We start from the raw sequence: 20,336 nt of genomic DNA, 5'->3' as shown, positions 1-20,336 counted from the left end.
TAAATATCAATAGTTTTTACACTTATTTTATGAGGTAAGTGTATATTTTTATGAATTTCATGTGTTTTACAAGAAGTAACTGTAGTAAGTAAGTGTAACTGACGAAAAATTTAAAAAATCTCCGATTTGTTTTTTAAAGAAATGCTATAGGTAAGGACTAAAAGTCTGATATTGAAGTAAAAGAATAGTAACTGCTGGTTCTGTCGCCGAGATTTACATTTTTTGTCTTACTTGTATGTACGAGTTTCTATGCGGAGGACACCATACTCGCGAAAAAGCCTTCTCTTTACAGAGAGCGAGCCTACCCGAGCGTCTGTTCCCCATGTTGGGGCAGGTCGAAACAGCGTCTGTTCTCCATGTTAGGAGCGGCTGATTATCATCCTTATGTCAGTGCGGGACTCTAAAAAGTGCTGACACGATGGCCCTCCGGCGAGGCAGGAGTTTGGTGCAGGCCTAACAAGCTGCCCGGAAAACATATGTTACGTACGATCAAGAAGGAAATACGACTCGGAATAATCGGCAAAGACCTACGCAACGAACAAAGGACTACGATTGGAAGCTTGGCACAAGGAACTGCAAATTGCTTGGCTTCCCAGGATACGACCGAATGCTACATGATGAGCTTCAAATCCGCGGCTTCGATGTCGAAGCACTGCAGGAACTTTGTTGGACGGGACAGAAGGTGTGGAAAAGTGGGCATCGAGCGGCTACCTTCTACCAGAGCTGTGGCACAACCAACGTTCTAGGAACGGGATTCGTAGTGTGGGGCAAGATGCGCCAGCGCGTGAATGGGTGGCAGCCAATCAGTGATAGAATGTGCGTATTGAAGATCAAGGGCCGTTTCTTCAATAACAGCATCATCAACGTGCACTGCCCACATGAGACGAGACCCGATGACGGGAAGGAAGCATTCTACGCGCAGCTGGAACGAACCTACGACAGCTGTCCACGGCGGGATGTAAAACTCGTCATCGGCGACATGAATGCTCAGGTAGGCCGGGAGGCAATGTACAGGCCCGTGATCGAGCTGGAGAGCCTGCACGCGGTAACAAACGACAACGGTCAACGATGCGTAAACTTTGCAGCCTCCCGAGGAATGGTAGTTCGAAGCACCTTCTTCCCCCGCAAAGATATCCACAAAGCCACCTGGAGATCACCTGATCAACATACGGAAAATCAAATCGACCACGTTCTCATCGACGGGCGATTCTTCTCCGACGTCATCAATGTCCGCACTTACCGCAGTGCCAACATTAATTCTGACCACTACCTTGTCGCGGTTTGTATGCGCTCAAAACTATCGACGGTGCACAATACTCGTCGCACAGGAACGCCGGGACTCAATCTCAAGCAGCTACGTAGCATTCGTACTGCAGAGGAATACGCGCAACAACTGGAGTAAGTGCTATCAACGGAAGAGAAGCTTGACGCGGCGACTCTTGAAGATTGCTGGAGGAACATTAGGTCCGCCGTGAGTAGCACTGCTACAACCGTTCTAGGCACGAGCTTACCGAATCGAGGAAATGACTGATTTGACGGCGAATGTCAGCAGTTGGTCGAAGAGAAGAATGCAGCAAGGGCGAGGATGCTGCAACACCGCACGAGGGCGAACGAGGAACGATACAGACAGGCACGGAACAGACAGAACACTGTTTTCTGGAGGAAAAAGCGCCACCAGGAAGACCAAGATCGCGACCGCGCAAATGACACGCGGAAGTTCTATGAAAAGGTGAACCGCTCACGTAGAGGCTACACGCCACAGGCCGAAATGTGCAGAGATACCAGTGGTAACATTCTCACGAACGAACGTGAGGTGATCGACAGGTGGAAGCAGTACTATGACGAGCATCTGAATCGCGAAGCACAAGATACAGAGAACGGTACAGGAATCAATCTGGGTGCACGCTCAGCCGACGACAGATTCCCAGCCCCTGATCTGTCGGAGATAAGTGAGGAGATCGGCAAACTGAGGAACAACAAAACCGCGGGCAATGACCAGTTGCCAGGCGAGCATGGAGGAGAGGCACTGGCTAGAGCATTTCTAGGATTTGGGAGGATTTGCACTGGATGATTTCTAGGATTTGGGATTTGGGATCATGCACGAATACGGTTTCCCGGATAAACTGACGCGATTGGTCAAAGCAACGATGGATAGAGTGATGTGCTACGTCCGAGTATCTGGGACGCTCTCGAGTCCCTTCGAATCTCGGAGAGGGCTACGTCAAGGTGATGGACTTTCTTGTATCTTGTTCAATATTGCCCTGGAAGGTGTGATTCGAAGAGCGAGGATCGACACGAGTGGCACGATCTTCCGAAAGTCCGTACAACGTTTTGGCTTCGCTGACGATATTGATATTGTGACACGTAACCTTGAGAAGATGACGGAAACCTACATCGGACTGAAAGCTGAAGCTAGGCGTATCGGACTGGCCATAAATGCGTCGAAAACAAAATACATGAGAGGAAGAGGCTCTAGAGAAGAAACACTACGCCCCCCACCACGAATATTGATAGACGGTGACGATATTGAGGTGGTTGACGAGTTCGTGTATTTGGGCTCACTGGTGACCGCCGATAATGACATCAGCAGAGAAATTCATAGACGTATTTTGGCAGGAAATCGTGCGTACTTTGGACTCAGAAAAACCCTCCGATCGAGAAAAGTACGCCACAGCATGAAATTGACTATCTACAAAACGCTAATTAGACCGGTTGTTCTCTATGGCCACGAGACCTGGACTATGTTGGCAGAGGACCAACGCGCCCTCAGTGTTTTCGAAAGAAAGGTACTGAGGACCATCTATGGCGGAGTGCAGATGGAAGACGGAACGTGGAGACGGCGTATGAATCACGAATTGCAACAGCTGCTAGGAGAACCACCTATCGTACGGACAGCTAAAATCGGACGTCTACGATGGGCTGTGCATGTCATAAGGATGTCGGACGACAGCCCAGTGAAAATGGTTCTTGAATCTAATCCGACTGGTACAAGAAGAGGAGCGCAGCGAGCAAGGTGGATCGATCAAGTGGAGGGTGATCTCAGAAGCATCCGTGCCTTGAGTGGCTGGCGACGAGCAGCCATGGACCGAGTTATGTGAAGACGTATGCTTGATACAGCAAAGGACATCCCAGGCCTATAGCTGTTAGGTAAGGTAAGTTTGTCATTAGAAACCTTTTATTAGATTGGACAATATTCGTTTATTAGCATCAGCAGACCCTGTCAGCTTAGAGGAAAATCATTTTTTAGTTCAGCTACGCCATCGTATGGCATGACTTTGAACATATCATATCAATTGTATGGGTGCGCAGTGCTGCTATTTTTACGCGCTCGAATTTGTCATTTCTCTCACCTAACTGTATGTACGAAATTCGATGCGGACTCACCTGAGTGCACCATACTTGCAAAATAATTTGTTCGTAAAATGTGTGCTGAATATCTTGTAATATAGATGTCTTTATCATCAGTCAAGTAAAGCATTGTTTGTATAGCTGAAGAATAATATTTATTCAAGAGACAACTTCGGGAACTTCGGAATAAATAATTGTCTCTCATAGCCGGAGTATAGTGCAGCGGAACGGCTTAGACAGACAAAAAACTGCATCGCATTAAGGACTTTTTACTGTTATTTTTAATTAAACTAAAATATATATTCTAATCTCTTTCAGTAGTACGCACAATCAATATCCTAATGGATTTCTTATTTGCCTAATACTTTGTAGCATTCAGTAGGTTTTTTGTTTACAGGAATTTACGTGGTCGCATTGCTAATGGATTCTTAAATCGACCAAAACTCGTTCAATAACTATGAAACTGGCAATGGTATCTAATTGCACGAAATTTTGCTTTTCATCTGATTAAAGGCAGCACTAAGAATAACTGAATATGTTAGAACTCTGAACTGACTGAAACCGACAGATAAAAAGATGTAATTTAGCAGTTCTGTTATTGTTATTCTTTTACAGTTTCATGTAGAAATGAATTATTAGGAATACTTACTGATCTGAAATTAATTGTCATAAATGTGTTGCAGAATTCTTGCGATTTAGTTTGTTCGTATTATTAGGGTTTCATTTTATATATTTCTAATACTTCATGACAGTTTTAATTCGCCGATTGCAGCAATAAATGATCGTAAACTATCGATCTGAATGACTAATTTTTTAGTTATACTATTCTTTCAATTCTGCCTCCTGTATTTCGCTATTGTTATCGCCAAATTTTGTATTTTTATGTAGGAAAAATTGAAAAATTGTCCATTTCTGGAATGACCAGCTCATTTACTCATTGACGCGGAACATGTTTTTCAATGAATTTCTAAAAAAAATAATTCCTTATTAGAAAAAAGGACAAGGCTAAATACGTTCTTGGCATTACCTTCATGTCTTCTAGTTCAGCTTCGGTCGAGGAATGTGACAATCCTCCGTACGATTGGAATTGTGAATTCTTCATAAATGTCTTAAGCACACTTGATGACAGTTGGCCAAATTTGTAGGGAACAACCGGGTCACAATCTCCGTGGCATTGAAGAATCTACAATGCACAAATTAATTTAGACAATGGATTTAACAGTGTTTAATATTTAACTAAACACTCACCGGTACCGTATCTGGACACTTTAAAAGACCCGGAAAGCTCTTGTGTAATGGCAACCAACAAGACAAAGCCATAACTCCTGCTAATGGCTCGGTGAATGTAAGAGCCGCGTACAACGCTAGGGCTCCGCCCTGAGAGAACCCGCCCAGAACAATTCTGTTTGACGAAATCCCGGCCTGTGTAGATATAAAGAGCAATGAGAATTTAGTAGCAAGTATAGCAATTCAACTTACTCTAATTTCTCCTTGTATCATTTCGTGTACATTCTTAGTTGCCTTCTTGATTCCTTCTTCATCTTCTGGTCCTCCAATATCCAATGTTTTGAGATCAAACCATGATGGCATACGAAAGCCGGCATTGAGTGAAACTGGAATCGTAGGGGCTGTTGGACAGATAACTTTCATGTCAGGTGTCCGAATCATTCCCATAGTTGTAGCCCAACCATGACTGTTAACAATGCAAAATATCAATTAGGAAATTCGCTTTAGCTTTTCTGTAACTTTGCTAATTTTACTATGAAAAAAAATAATATTAATAATTAATTCTTTGTGGATTACATTAATTAGAGATATTAAAAATTTTATTACAACATATTAAAACGGTAAAAAATACGTTTCCTGTTCTTATCTGATAATCATTCCGTTGTTGTATGTGAATATACCACAGTCAATTTACAATTTCAATTTGTTTTCGAAGTAACACGAATCAAGTGCACTTGTATAGGCGATTGCCCGTGACATTCTCTTTTCGACTATATATATAACAAATAGGTATCTACACAGTAACGTCAAATACCGAGAAAATTTTATCGATTTTTAGTGACAATTTTGTTTTGTTCCATTATCCTATGAAGCTGATGGATGTACGAACTTTTTTAACAATCGAAAAAATGGTTGAATTTAAATTACAAATAAAAGGGCAATTATATAATTAACAAATCAATTCTATTAGTTTTGTTTAGACTTGCAAAAGAAAACATGGTAACAAGCATATGAATTGATTTTTTAGCACTTACCCAGTATCTCCCAGTCCATGTAGAAATATGAGCTATAGCAGTAATAATAGAACTACTGTTACAAATTGCCAATACTAGATTTAAAACTTTATTACGTGTATTACATACCGTAGAAGTGTGCTTTGCGGCAGATTGGATGATCACAGGGGATGCTGCCATTGCTTGACCGCTAAAATGCTGGGGAAAGTATCCGATCGCAATCTAGCTTCTCGGTTAAATCTTTTGCACGCACGTAATCTATATTGCCACGTAACACAATATATTATTTTTTCTAATATTTTCACAAGAACGAAATCGTTATCGTAAACAAAATTCACAAGTTAATGTTTTTCTCTATATTCACAAAATCAACCCCTTTTTCTTATATATAATTTCGCTCAAATTTTCCTCATCGCTCCATGTCAATCAAATGTTGTCATCATGAAACATGACGTACTACGATCAGGGATGCCAGGTCAATTTTCGACGAATTTTGAGTGGGTAACGAAATGAACCTCGAGGGGAATGACGGTAATTTATTTCATGATTGCAAATCAGATTTTTTATCGTGACGTCACAAATGAACAAGCATTCATCCTTGACAGTTCAGCGTAACTGTTTACAAACAAGATTAAAATTTCGAGTATTACATTTCAAACAATCATCTTTACACTTCGCAACTAGCCATTTTTTTCAAAGATTTTTTTGAAACAAACCGAATCGAATTGTCAACAAATGTTTTTAAAATCTATATAAGCGAGATGGACAGTACTTTCATATATTTATTTTTTTTGTTTATTTATTATTGTAAAATCAACAGACACATTGTAGTCCTAATGATAATTTCTAATACTAAGAGAACATTTTGCTTGAATTGTTTTGCGTGGAAGGTTGAAATCAAATCCAGATGATACACGATTGAACGATCTTTGCAACCTATAACGAACCGTTTATTCCATAGTTGGTGCGACGCAGAGGTAGCTATCAGTGGTTTGCTTATTAGATTTTTTATCGTGACGTCACAAATGAACAAGCATTCATCCTTGACAGTTCAGCGGTACTGTTTGCAAACAAACTTAAACAAATCGAGAAATACATCTCGAATAATCATCTTTACACTTCACAGCTAGCCACTTTTATTTAACAAATGTTTTGAAACTCTATTTAGGCGATATGGACCGTGAACGTTCTCATCAGTTTGTCATCTGACAAACAAAAATAAGTCTGTTTACAAACAGTACCGCTGAACTGTCAAAATGTGTTCATCCGATTGAGGTTAGCGGTGATGGTATAAAACCCTAATAAAATTTTTTTGTACACTTCGCATTGGCACAGAGAACAGACATCCAAGCTAGTACAAACTTTTTCAAAAAAGCTGCGAATGCTTACAAGTGAACATTTATTTAAAATAACCGTTGTGTATGATTCTGCACGCACAAATTACATTGTATGCAACTTCGAACGCAAGAGCCCATAAACGATTAAAAATTCGATAGTCCTACGACAAAAGGGCCTATCTGCATATGACAGTTTCTCTTTGTTTTTTTTTCGAAATCGAACGAAAATGTAGATTCGTTCGTATCACAAATCCGACGGATTGCGTCGAGTTCATACCCAACTCGAACGGAATGCAGAATGGAAATTGCACATTCGATCGGAATATTTCGAACCGATCGACGTACAGAATAGGAGTGAATATCAGCAACCCATTACTAGTTCTGATTGGCGGTGATGAAATCGAAATAGTCGACGAGTTCGTGTACTTGATCTCACTGGTGGCTGCCTAATTAAACCGGTTATCCTCTACGCGTACGAGTTCTGGACAATGATTGTGGAGTATCAACGCAGAGGTGGAAATAAGCCCATTTTGCGCATGAAAATGTGAATCAAGATTTCCAATTGTGAATCAAAAAACCGAACACCGTGAATTAAAAAAATAGGTAGCAAAACTAAAATTACGATTATGTCTTAAATTGTGGGAAATTAAATTGAAGGCCTTTTTAAATTTTAAGTAAAACCAAAATTTATCTTATCAAAAGTCATTCGTTACAAAATTCATTATATCTACAATAAATATGTGATATGAAACGATAATACTGACTATTCTTATTTACTGTGAATCAATAAATTTCCTTATTTCCACCCCTGTATCAACGTGCACTGCACTCTTACCAGCCGCTACCTAACTTTGGGTAAAAACCTACCCAAAATCAAATAAAGTGCATCTCCTCAATTTTGGGTTACGAGTGATGACCTCAACATTTAGGTAACTGTAAGTTTAATACATCTGTTATGCCATAACAAAGCACGCTACCCATTTTTACCCACCAACTCAAAGTTTGAGTAGATAACGACCAAATTTTGGGTAGCTTATAGAAGAGCTCAACAATGAGTTATTTCTCCTCAAAAAATAGGTAGAAATGATTTTCAGTGTGGGTGTTTTTGAACGGAAGGTACCGAGGCTGACCCTGGCGGCGAACAGCCATGAATCGAGTTGGATGGAGACGCCTCCTATTTACAGAGATCCGCGTGATCTGGGACTGAAAGAGTACGAATAAGTAATCCATAGTATTTCTGTACTTTTTGAAAAATGAAGTTTCTTGAACCAATGACCGGAAAGCTTAACGAAGGCTCTACTTTTTTCAAATCCTTTCTTTTTTATAATTTTATGCTTGGTAAAATGAACGATATAAAAATAGATTTATGCGCCCTCGTAACAACGGAGCTTCCGACATAACAGAACAACAGCGCTTAGCTTGCCAACTCGAAACCGCAGTGGCTCTCGAAGCCTGGGACAGGACCAGACAACTGGTTTCTTTTTCCAAGAAGAAATTAATCTTCTCTATTTCGTAGATCCCTGTTGTGAATTCGAAGTCTCTCGATCAACGTTGCCAGAACAGAAAGAAAGCTGATCAATATTCAATGTAATCTCTTGTACAGTTCATATGAAAGTTATAATCGGTTGAACTTGAGTTCTGGATTTTTTCGAACTGTTTCGGTTACAAAGCAATGCTTTGCGCTTTATATTTACTTCATTTACAGATTATAGTACACAGTAATCAACTATGCATCATCTTCTCATATATTGAAATTGAAATAATCCAATGCCTGATCTGACGGTATTGACAAACAGGCCCGTACCCAGGATTTCGTTTCGGGATGGGCCCAAGGTAGAAAAATAATGTTACTGAAGACTGCTCATCAGAGATGCCATTTATACAGATTTATCTGTATTATACAGATTTCTACATGCGCATACAGATTTAATACAGAGTACAGATTACTTACAGATTTCTTAAATTTAATACAAATTTATACAGATTTCACCAAAAGTATTAAGGAAAAAATTAAACTATCTATTAGTATTTGATTGCAATGCCGAGATAAACGTTTAGGAATAAACGTACAAATCACTTTTTAAAATATATATTTTTTGTGCAGATATTTAATGAAGAACACTGAAATCCATTTATATTAAAATTTGTAACTAATTTGAACTTAAAAGTTAGACAAGTTTAGCATCATGAAACATTATTGCCAGACTGACAGTTGTATTACCTGACTTGACGTTGCATATTGGGTTTTGGAAATCCATCTCAACTTATGAAGTGAACATTTTCAAATTAGACAAGCATATGGCACCATAATTCAATTGTTGTTGATAGGAAAAAACTATAAAATTTCGTCGATGAATATAATATAAGATATGAAATTTAATCTACCACTCTATAACCATAATCTATTGGAATAACACCTTTTAACATAATTGTATTGTAGAAATTTCATTTTATTAGCGAATACAGATAAATACAGATATTTTATACGAATCAATACAGATTTTCTATGAAAATATCTGGCATCTCTGCTGCTTATGTATCTAATTCTCGGTGTGCCTTTTACGGGTGTTTTTAACAGACACTTTAAACTTTTCCACTGGATCTGTTATTGTGTTACATTTCTTTACGTTTACTGTCTTGTTATTTCTGCAACACATGCCTTAGACCTTCTAAATAATTATATATCTGTATTTGATGTTAATAAGCAAAATTGTCGCATCTGGGGGGATGTCGTTTGGCCGCCTCGGAGCTGTGATTTGACGCCGTTAGACTATTATCTTTGGGGGGCTGTCCAAGATAAGTGTTATGCGCACAAGCCAGAGACAATTCAAGCCTTGAAGGACAACATTCGTGCAGCCATAGCTGAAATAAAGCTGCATACAATCGAAAATGTACTACAAAGCTGGACCGACCGTATGGCGTACAGCGAGGCCAGCCGAGGCAGCCATTTGAATGAAATTATATTCCGCAATTAACCGGAAGGATTGTACTTTAATAAATTTTGAAATCGGATGAACCGTTTGTGTTTTATTGCATGTTTAAAAAAAAGTTACACGGCGGACCTTGTACAAGTGTGACGGTTTCGTTTACTAAGAAATGAATAATATAAATAATACAGAACGTGTAAGTAGTGTTGACAACTTTGATGGTTAGTGTTCGAAAATTCAAGTGTTCCCGAACGAGAGTCGATCGAATCATACAAGTCGAACGGAATAAAGAATGCAAAATTGGAACTCGAACGAAAGTGTAGATTCGTTCGTATCACAAATCCGTCGGATTGCAGAATCGGGATGAAGTCTGCTTAAGGGACGCTAAATTCGAGTATTTGCTTATGCCATTTCAACCAATCACGAGTTCATCCCAAATAGGCTCCAAATGCGGATACATAGTTGTCTGACCTCCTAGCTCAAAACTAAGTACATTCACGTACAACCTGAGTTAGGCCCGAAAAAGTGGCACAACTCGTGCAGCACGCGTATCAGAACGATGAAACGAAGTAGCATTAGACATCTTTTTTTTGCGCAATTTTACCATTAATTTTTCTTAAGATAAAAATAGAATTATTCCTGCTCCACGATTGATTCTGGGGGATTTAAATTCGCACGGTATTATGGAAAATATTGCCTGATTTACACAAAGCAAAGCAAAGTCCTGGCATTACATTGTGGAATTTGGCCTTTCTGTTTCAACAGACTTCGCAGCCGATTCTTAGTGTACAGAATCATTGCATGGCTAGTACTATGGATCCTACTGACACTAAGAATCCTTCCAGGTCGGGGCTTGAACATACGACAACTGGCTTGTAAGACCAGCGTCCTATGCATTGAACCACCAACCCGGGACAACCTGATTTACACGGTAACGATCATTTACCAATGTTTGGATAATTTACCAATCATCATCTCAATTAGCAGTAGCAATTGCATTGCTACTTCAGCTAGTATTCCATATGATTTGACAAAAATATCGACTGGATTAAATACCAAACTAGTATCTCTAGTATTTTGAATTCAATGGAAGAGCTCCCTCCACTTGAAGAATATGACTTTCTTATTTGTTCGATTCTGGAGGCAGCAGAACAATCCCAAACTAAACGCTTTTCTGGGCCAAGCACTAACAGAAGGCCTCCCAACCCCTGGTGGGACAAAGAGTGCTCAGAGGCTAAACTCGCAAAACAAAATGCTTGCAAGACGTTTCTAAAACGGGAAAGAGAATTTTGAAAAACTTATGGTTTTAGAAACCAAGTAAAAGAGCATACTTCGAACCAAAAAATGTAGCTATTGGAAACATTTTGTCGAAGGTTTGTCAAGAGAAACCTCAATGAGCACTCTTTGGAACACGGCCAGACGAATGAGGAATCGTAACGTGGGCAATGAGAGTGATGAATACTCGAACCGATGGATATTTGACTTTGCTAGGAAAGTTTGCCCAGATTCTGTTCCTACGCAGAGCATTATTCGGGAATCTCCTCCAAATAATGGTTTTATTAATAACCCATTTTCAATGATGGAATTTTCTATAGCACTCTTGTCTGGTAACAATAACGCTCCTGGGTTGGACAGAATTAAATTCAACTTGGCGAAGAATCTGCCCGACCTCGCAAAAAGACGTTTGTTGGAATTGTTCAACAAGTTTCTTGAGCAAAATATTGTTTCACATGACTGGAGGCAAGTGAAAGTTATCGTCATTCAAAAGCCGGGGAAACCAGCTTCCAATCACAACTCATATAGACCTATTGCGATGTTGTCCTGCATCAGAAAATTTCTCGAAAAAATTATTCTACGACGTCTCGGCACTTGGGTCGAGACGAACGGTTTGTTGTCAGATACTCAGTTTGGCTTCCGTAGAAATAAAGGGACGAATGATTGCCTTGCATTACTTTCGTCTGACATCCAAATTGCCTTCGCTCAAAAGCAACAAATGACATCTGTATTTTTAGACATTAAGAGAGCATTTGATTCAGTTTCCATTGATGTTCTTTCAGACAAGCTCCATCAACATGGACTCCCAGCGGTTAAAAATAATTATTTGCACAACCTTTTGTCAGAGAAACGCATGCATTTTTCACATGGCGATTTGGCAACATTCAGTATTAGCTACATGGGTCTCCCGCAAAGGCTCATGCCTCAGTCCGCTTCTCTATAATTTTTACGTGAATGACATTGACAGCTGTCTTGTAACCCCATGTACACTAAGACAATTGGCAGATGATGGCGTGGTTTCAGTTACTGGACCCAAAGCTATTGATCTGCATACACACTTAAAAAAAACCCTGTGATTTTACATCTTACTAGATGCACATAAATGGAGCGTCGCAGCTCACGCAAATTTACGTGGAAGAACAATTAATATTGTGTCTAAAACTCCATGACATGAAATTCATTGAAATAAAAAAAAATGGAATACTGATAGCAACCGCCGCGACTTGAACCGAGAATCATTGGATTGCAAGTTCGTCTGTTAATCGACTGAGCCACAGAAGCATACATCTGCTTGGCTGGTAAAAGGTGCATTTAAATTCATACAGTCGCACCTGCTAGCAGAACGCAAATTACAGTCGAAACCAGTAAAATTCAAGCTCATCTAACATTAAGTCATTAGAAATGAGATTTTCCGTCATTTGACAAATTAGGTCTATATGAATCACATCGTATGACGAATTAAGTCACCTGTAAAATTCAAATTTTTTTGGAGTGTAAACCATTGCAAGATACCTTAGATAACTTGTCCGTTTGGGCTGTTCATCTTGGTATCGAATTCTCTGCGGAGAAAACAAAGCTGGTCGTCTTTTCAAGAAAGCATGATCCCGCGCAACTCCAGCTCCATTTGATAGGAAGAATGATCGCGCAGGTTTTGACTTTCAAATACCTCGGGGTGTGGTTTGATTCCAAATGCACGTGGGGAGGACACATTAGGTATCTGATAACAAAATGCCAACAAAGAGTAAATTTTTTTCGAACAATAACAGGATCTTGGTGGGGTGCTCATCCGCAAGATCTAATAAAATTGTATCAAACAACGATATTTTCAGTGATGGAATATGGATGCGTTTGTTTTCGTTCCGCTGCAAACTCTCATATTTGAAAACGGAGAAAGAAAACGCGTGCGTTACTGTGGTAATCGAAAAACGGAATGTTTTATTTTTCTCTGCATCTAGGCTACACACTTCGATATAAGTCAACGGTTCAACTAAGACATTACTCAATACACTGTGATAAGTTTATAAGTAATTCTAACATCCCTCCTTGAACATATCACTCTTGTACACCTAGCTCTAATCTGTGTTTTTCAAATAATGCAAACGAAAGTCCCTTTGTAAGTACATCTGCTGCCTGATCTGCAGTCGATACGTAAACCAATTCTATTTCACCTTCTTGCACACACTGTTTGATAAATGACAGCTTTACCTCTGTATGCTTCAACCTTTTCCAAGGTCCATCAGATTGAGCGATGGATATTGTAGACTGATTGTCTTCAAATATTTTTACGCTCTGGCAGTCCAACAGTTTCATTTCTTCAAAGAGTTTACGTGTCCATAAAATCTCGCATATGCAGTCGGCTAAAGCATAACATTCTGCTTCGGTCGACGACAGTGCTACTGTTCTTTGCTTTTTAGAACTCCACGCTGTTGTTGATCCGTAAATCTGGAGCAGATAGCCGGTGGTAGAACGACGGTCATTGATATCGTTCGTCCAGCTAGCGTCCGCAAATCCAACAATTTGACAATTTGCTTCATTCCTTTTGTAAATCAAACCAAAATTCGATGTCCCTTTCAGGTATCTTAACATTCTTTTCGCATGTACCCAATGTTGCTCCGAAGGATTACATTGAAACTGGCTAAAGAACGATACTGCAGCACTCAAATCCGGACGTGACATTACTACAAGATATGTGAGACATCCAATGAGTTCACGATATGGCTTGTTCAGGTACTGAATATCAGATAGTTTCTCGAGTTGCAAGTTAGGTTCCATAGGAGTACGTGATTGTTTACAGTCTTCCATGCTGAAACGCTTCAACACTGAATTGATGTAACATGGCTGACTAAGCTTCATAACATCTTCTTCTTTGTTCCAATCAATCTGCAATCCCAAAAACAATCAAGCTTCTCCGAGATCCAACATTCTAAATTCCACCTGCAGCATTTTTTTAACCATCGCCAGATTTCCTAAGTTCTCCGCTATAATCAAGATGTCATCCACATAGAGCAATAGATAAACATTACCGTTTCTATTGCAGCAAACATAGAGGCAATTATCTTGTTCACATCGTTTAAATCCGCATTTGGCCATAAACTCATTAAAGCGATCGTTCCAAGCTTTCGATGCTTGTTTCAATCCGTAAATGGATTTGGATAATTTACAAACCTTATCTCCCTCCTCAAATCCTTTCGGTTGCCTCATGTAAATGTGCTCGACTATTGTACCATTTAGAAACGCAGCCTTTACGTCCATTTGATGCACAAATAGATTATTCTGATTAGCGTATGCAAGCATAGCTCGAACAGTACACATTCTTACAACCGGCGCATAAGTTTCAGAGAAGTCAAATCCGTATTTCTGTGTGAAGCCTTTCGCAACTAATCTGGCTTTCCGCCTTTTCACAGTTCCATTAGAGTCTAACTTCATTCGAAAAACCCATTTACAGTCAATCGGTTTCCGTCCTGCTGGTAAGTCCACCAGCTGCCATGTGTCGTTCTCTGTCAATGATCTTAATTCATCATCAATTGCTCGTTTCCATTCTGGCCAATCATCTAACTGTTTCAACTCATCGATGGTATTCGGAATGTGTCCAACATAATTTTCTGCATTGAGTGCAAACGCGGTGCACATGTAGTCATTCAATTTCGTAGGAGGTTTGCGAATGCGCTCACAACGACGAGGATTTTGTAATAATGAAGACGAAGGTGTTATCCTTGCATCATTAGAAGAATCATTCGCGTTTTCAATTTTATCAGAAGACTCATCATCTTCCAAAGATTCAATCAAGTCCCGTTCAACTGGTCCGATCAATTGGCGATCATCTGCATCTAATTGTACAGTTTGCGGCTGATTACATATATCCTTACCAAAAGGAGGTAGCGGTGCTTCCTTGATAACCACGTCACGAGCAATGAATATTCTCTTCCCGTCCCAAAGTCGATATCCGTTCAGCCCGTACCCTACAAAGTAGCTGGATTTGCTACGAGATTCCAGTTTATTACGCTTCTCTCTTGGAATTAGACTCATGACCAAGCTACCAAAAATTCGCATCCGTGAAACATTTGGCTTGTGACCGTACCACATTTCGTATGGTGTTTTGTTCATCGACAATGCTGACGTTGGACTCCTGTTAATTAGATATGCTGCTGTCTGTACCGCCTCATTCCATAAACATTTACTTAATCCGGAATCAGCTATCATTGAACGTGCTTTATCAAGAATTGTACGATTAAGACGCTCACTAACGCCGTTTTGCTGTGGCGTATATGGTACAGTATATTCCATCCTAATTCCTTTGCCATCACAGAACTCGGTAAATGCTGTACCGACGTATTCACCACCATTGTCACAACGCAAGCGACTTATGCTGCTATCGAAATGGGCTTCAGTCATCGCAACGTATGCTTTAAAGTACTCCAACACTTCATCTTTTGTGTGCATAATGTAAACAACACAAAAATGAGTGTAATCGTCTGTAAATGACACTAAATATCGCTTACCATTCCATGCAGCTGGTTTCAACGCGCCACAGACGTCACTGTGAATTAATTCCAGTGGTCTAGAGCTTCGTGGTTGAACCATATTCTCGAATGGTTTCCTAGTTTGCTTACCTTCCAAGCATGGACCGCAAATTTCCATTCTCAACACAGCATCCTTATTCAGCGAAATTCCTTTTACCATGTCATCACTTATCAACTTAACAAGTGCATTTTTTTCAATGTGGCCATATCTTCTGTGCCATAACTCAACATCGTCCATAGATTTGATTGATGCCAAGCCCTCGGAAGTAGCAGCTCTCTTAACATCAACATTCAACACATACAGTCTGTCTGTGCGACGTGCAATGCATACCACCTTTTTATTTCGTTTGATCACGGCTGAGTTTTTATTAAAAACTACCTCCATACCAAGCTCTCCGCAACGACGGATCGAAAATAAATTGTAGCGCAGTCCCGGAACATACAATACATTTTCCACGACACATTTAATTTGCTGCTTTCCGATGCGAGCCATAAGATCCACTTTACCTCTGTGGTGACTTCGTAGAACCTCACCTGAAGCTATTTTAATCAATACTTCATTTTCTAGCTGTTGCACATCCCTCAAATAGTCGCTTGAAGAAATCATGTGATCCGATGCACCCGAATCCAGTATCCATTCGAAAGAACCATTGTTAGTCTTCTCGTCATCGAAACAGCTGCTGAGAAATGTCACTTCGGATTCAATAACGTGTGCCTTTTCCTTTACATTGACATTCTTCGTCGATTTTTGTTTGGCTGTGTCTTTTTCGTTTCGCTGGGGACAATCAACGCGTTTGTGTCCCAACTTTCCACATAAAAAGCATTTAAATTTCATTTTACCACTTCTACCTACAAACGCTGTAGATGTCTCGTTTCCTTCGATGTTATTATTATGTTGCCTTTTCACGCTTTCGCTTAATAAACGAGCTTTCACAAAGTCCAATGTGCATTGTTGTGTAGAAAGTGTCTCCAGCACAGTAACCAGCTGATCATATGACTTCGGCATCGTTTGAAGAAGATAAAACACTATCAAGTGCTCATGCAATTTGATTCCTGCTGAATCCAAATCTCGAACCATCCTGTCAAATCCCAACAAGTGAGCTTGCATTGACTTTCCTTCGTCAAATTTCATTGTGGACAATTGCTTCATCAGGTAGAACTGGCCGGAAATACCTTTTCGAGCAAAAGTTGTCTCAAGTGTTCTCCAAATTTCAGCTGGTGTGCGCTTTCCTTTTATGTATTCCAATTGCGTATCAGCGATGTTACGGACGAGTACTGATTTACATTTGACATCCTTTTTGAGACGCAAAGATAGAAGCTTCTCCTTGTTCCGCTGGGTATCAGCATCATCCTCGGCTAGAATCTGCAACTCCGGAACATTTTCTGCTTCACCATGCACGCACTCTACTAGTCCCAACTCTTCTAGGTGTATTTCCATCCGAAAACACCAGTTGGCATAGTTGGATCCGTCAAAAAGATAAATTTTCTTGTCCTCGTCCATTACAAATCGTGATTTTTATTCGACTTAATGCGAACTTTTTGTGAGGTTAGGGCTGGGCCCATAACCTGAAAACGGAGAAAGAAAACGCGTGCGTTATTGTGGTAATCGAAAAACGGAATGTTTTATTTTTCTCTGCATCTAGGCTACACACTTCGATATAGTGATTTTCACTGTCGGCTAGAAAAGATTGCGATGCGATAAGATAGCGACAAAATGCTGCAAAGATAGCGAAACTGTCATTCGCATCGATTCAACCCCTTCGAGACCACAAGCCAGAAAAAAATATTTTTTAATTGACCGTTACAATGACTAATTTTTCAATTATTATTAAGAAAACTTCAGTCATAATGAATTCTTATTGATAATGCGTATGTGGCAGATTACGGCTACAACTTTTTTTAAGCGTGTGCTATTTATTTGACATAATGTACGATTCAGACGATCCGCCTCCTTCCGTCACCGTCACCGGAACGTCAGCTTCCGTCAAAATTAGTTTAATACTTTCTTTACCGGAACGTTCACACGTTCCGTCCGTCAAGACGTTCCGTGACGGTGACGTTACGTGTGAACGGCTCCATAAGAATGCATGTAGTTAATGTTGACGGTGCCGGTGACGGAGATTGACTGTGACAAAAGAAGACGGATCGTCTGAATCGTACATAATGGTTATTTTGTGCTTAGTATGTTCCCTTTTCATTTATAATTTGTATTAATCGACGCCTTGCTTTATTCGATTGTGCTATTTGTCTACTCTAAAAAGTTGGTCGTCTTTGACAGATATACATTTGTTGATGCTTTCGATGAACAATGAAATAACAATTGTCGCTAAGGAATTTTACCAGTTGAAAATACAATTGGCCTCAAACAGCCGATTAATTTTTCTTTTGGCTCTAATGTTAGTTATTTTAAAACAACAGACAGCGAAGGGGTTAAAACAACTGTCCAATTTTCTGGCTGCGATGCCAGGTGAAATTTTAGGCGCCTGCGTATTAGAAATGGTCCTATGCGACCTCAATATTTAGAAGTATGACGAAAAATCCAAGCGAAACCCCTACAGTAATAGCTAAAGTCATTAAAATGGACGATTGTTTATAAAAATTTCGAAAATCTGCAAAAAAAGTCGGCTTAATTGCAAAGTCTGCTAACAAACGAAATTGCAAAATTACATACCAATCTGCAAACCTGGCATCAGTGGTTCTGACGCTCATTATTTCGCTATCCTGCGACGATTCCGTCGCATTCTATGTCCAGCTGAAAACCACTATATAATACCGTTTTCGTTTTTGAACCTAGACGCGGGCGGCTCTGACTCCGAGTAAAACGAACACGTGGTACGCGCCCTAAACAACAACTCATGAAAAAAAGAAAAAATAAACAAACTTGCATGGATGCGTGGTGCGACCCGAGAAAATTTTCAGAGCGAAACTGCGCGATTGGAGTCCGATCTAGAGCGACCTCAGGTTGCTAAAACAAACATATCAAGCGTTGTTTGGGCGACTCTGGGTCAGCTTTCGGGCTGCTCTGATCAATAAACGAAAACGGTATAAGTCAACGGTTCAACTAAGACATTACTCAATACACTGTGATAAACTTATAAGTAATTTTAACAATATTATCAAACTTGAGCGAATTCAGTACCGTTGTTTGCGAATTGCCTTAGGCTGCATACATTCGACACATACAATGAGTCTTGAAGTTCTGGCGGGAGTTTTTCCATTAAAAGATCGATTTTGGGAGCTTTCATCACGCCTGCTAATAAGATGTGAGGTGCTGAATCCCATGGTAATTAATAATTTGGAACGACTAGTCGAAAATGTCACAGGAAATCAACCCATCAAGATATATTCCTATCCGTGTCAGCATCCTGAGTGCCCCTGACTCAACTTTATTTTTCGATACATCCATGCAGCGCGAAGTGCGTGGAAACCCGGATCACCTACGCTCTATGGAAATCCAAAAAATATTTTCAAGTAAGTTCAGGCATATCGACTCTGAGAAAATGTTTTACACGGACGGATCGCGAATTGAAGAAGCGACAGGGTTTGGTATGTTCAACAATAATGTTTCGGCCTCATTTAGGCTTCAAGAACCTGCATATGTTTATATAGCAGAGTTAGCAGCAGTTCATTATAGTTTGAGTGTAATCGTCACATTATCTCTAAACCATTATTTCCTCTTCACAGATAGCCTGAGTGCTATTGAAGCCATTCGCTCAAACATGACTGGCAAGACTGAACCATTTTTTCCTGCAGAATAAAACAGTGCCTGAACGACATATTGAACAATAATTATCTAATCACTATAGTCTGGGTCCCGGCTCATTGTTCCATTCCTGGCAATGAAAGAGCCGATATTTTAGCCAAACGTGGTGCTATTGAGGGTGAAATTTATGAGAGAGCGATTGCTTTCAACGAATTCTATAGCTCGTCTCGCCAAAGAACACTTGCCAGCTGGTAAGCTTCTTGGGATAAAGATGATCTGGGTCGGTGGATGCACTCAATTATTCCGAAAATATCGACAAAGGCATGGTTCAGGGGACTGGATGTGAGTAGGAATTTCATTTGTGTGATGTCCAGAATCATGTCCAATCACTACACGTTAGACGCACATCTCGTTCGAATTGGGCTCTCCGAGACTAATCATTGTGCTTGTGGCGAAGGTTATCGGGATATTGATCATGTCGTTTGGACATGCGTGGAGTATCGTGATGTCAGATCTCAACTAATAAATTCTTTGCGTACCCAAGGTAGACTATCCAATGTCCCAGTTCGAGACATTCTTGTTTGTCGTGACCTTCCATACATGAAACTATTTATTATTTCATAAAGAAAATTGGAGTTTCAATTTAATAAAGGCCACTTTTAAGACTTAGTTTTGATTCCAGCTGCGTCCATGAGTTCAACCAATAGCTAAATTAGAATAGAAATTATGCAATGATACAAACAAACTCGAAACAGTTTTTGAAATTATCAATAAAATGTCTAAAAATAACAGCTTATTTTATAATTTATAGAAGTTAATCGTTTGGTTCAAATAATATTTCCGAGTAGATTTCATAATTAATGACGAGTTACCTAAGATGATATTTAAGTAATAAGAGGAATATGTTTTAATAAATTCAAATCGTTGTGACTATGTTAGAATTAAATTAGGATAATAATTTTATGTAAATATGGCGAAGAAATACT

At 39.7% G+C, this 20,336-nt stretch overlaps 1 protein-coding gene across 1 annotated transcript; it reads right to left on the bottom strand.

Annotated features, from left to right (window-relative positions):
• Positions 1 to 3,606: 3,606 nt before the first annotated feature.
• Positions 3,607 to 6,035, bottom strand: LOC131437114 (acyl-protein thioesterase 2). Its single transcript, XM_058606266.1, has 6 exons — positions 5,718 to 6,035; positions 5,610 to 5,641; positions 4,828 to 5,041; positions 4,597 to 4,770; positions 4,376 to 4,531; positions 3,607 to 4,315 (listed from the first exon to the last, which is right to left on the bottom strand). The coding sequence occupies exons 1-6, from the start codon at positions 5,766 to 5,768 to the stop codon at positions 4,283 to 4,285; spliced, it is 660 nt and encodes a 219-aa protein (XP_058462249.1). The 5' UTR covers positions 5,769 to 6,035; the 3' UTR covers positions 3,607 to 4,282.
• Between the last annotated feature and the right edge of the window lie 14,301 nt (positions 6,036 to 20,336).

This window comes from Malaya genurostris, chromosome 3 (assembly GCF_030247185.1).
Source record: "Malaya genurostris strain Urasoe2022 chromosome 3, Malgen_1.1, whole genome shotgun sequence".
NCBI classification, from domain to species: domain Eukaryota; kingdom Metazoa; phylum Arthropoda; class Insecta; order Diptera; family Culicidae; genus Malaya; species Malaya genurostris.
The sequence above is the reverse complement of the archived record's forward strand: the minus strand, read 5'-3'. Positions and strand labels throughout refer to the sequence as shown.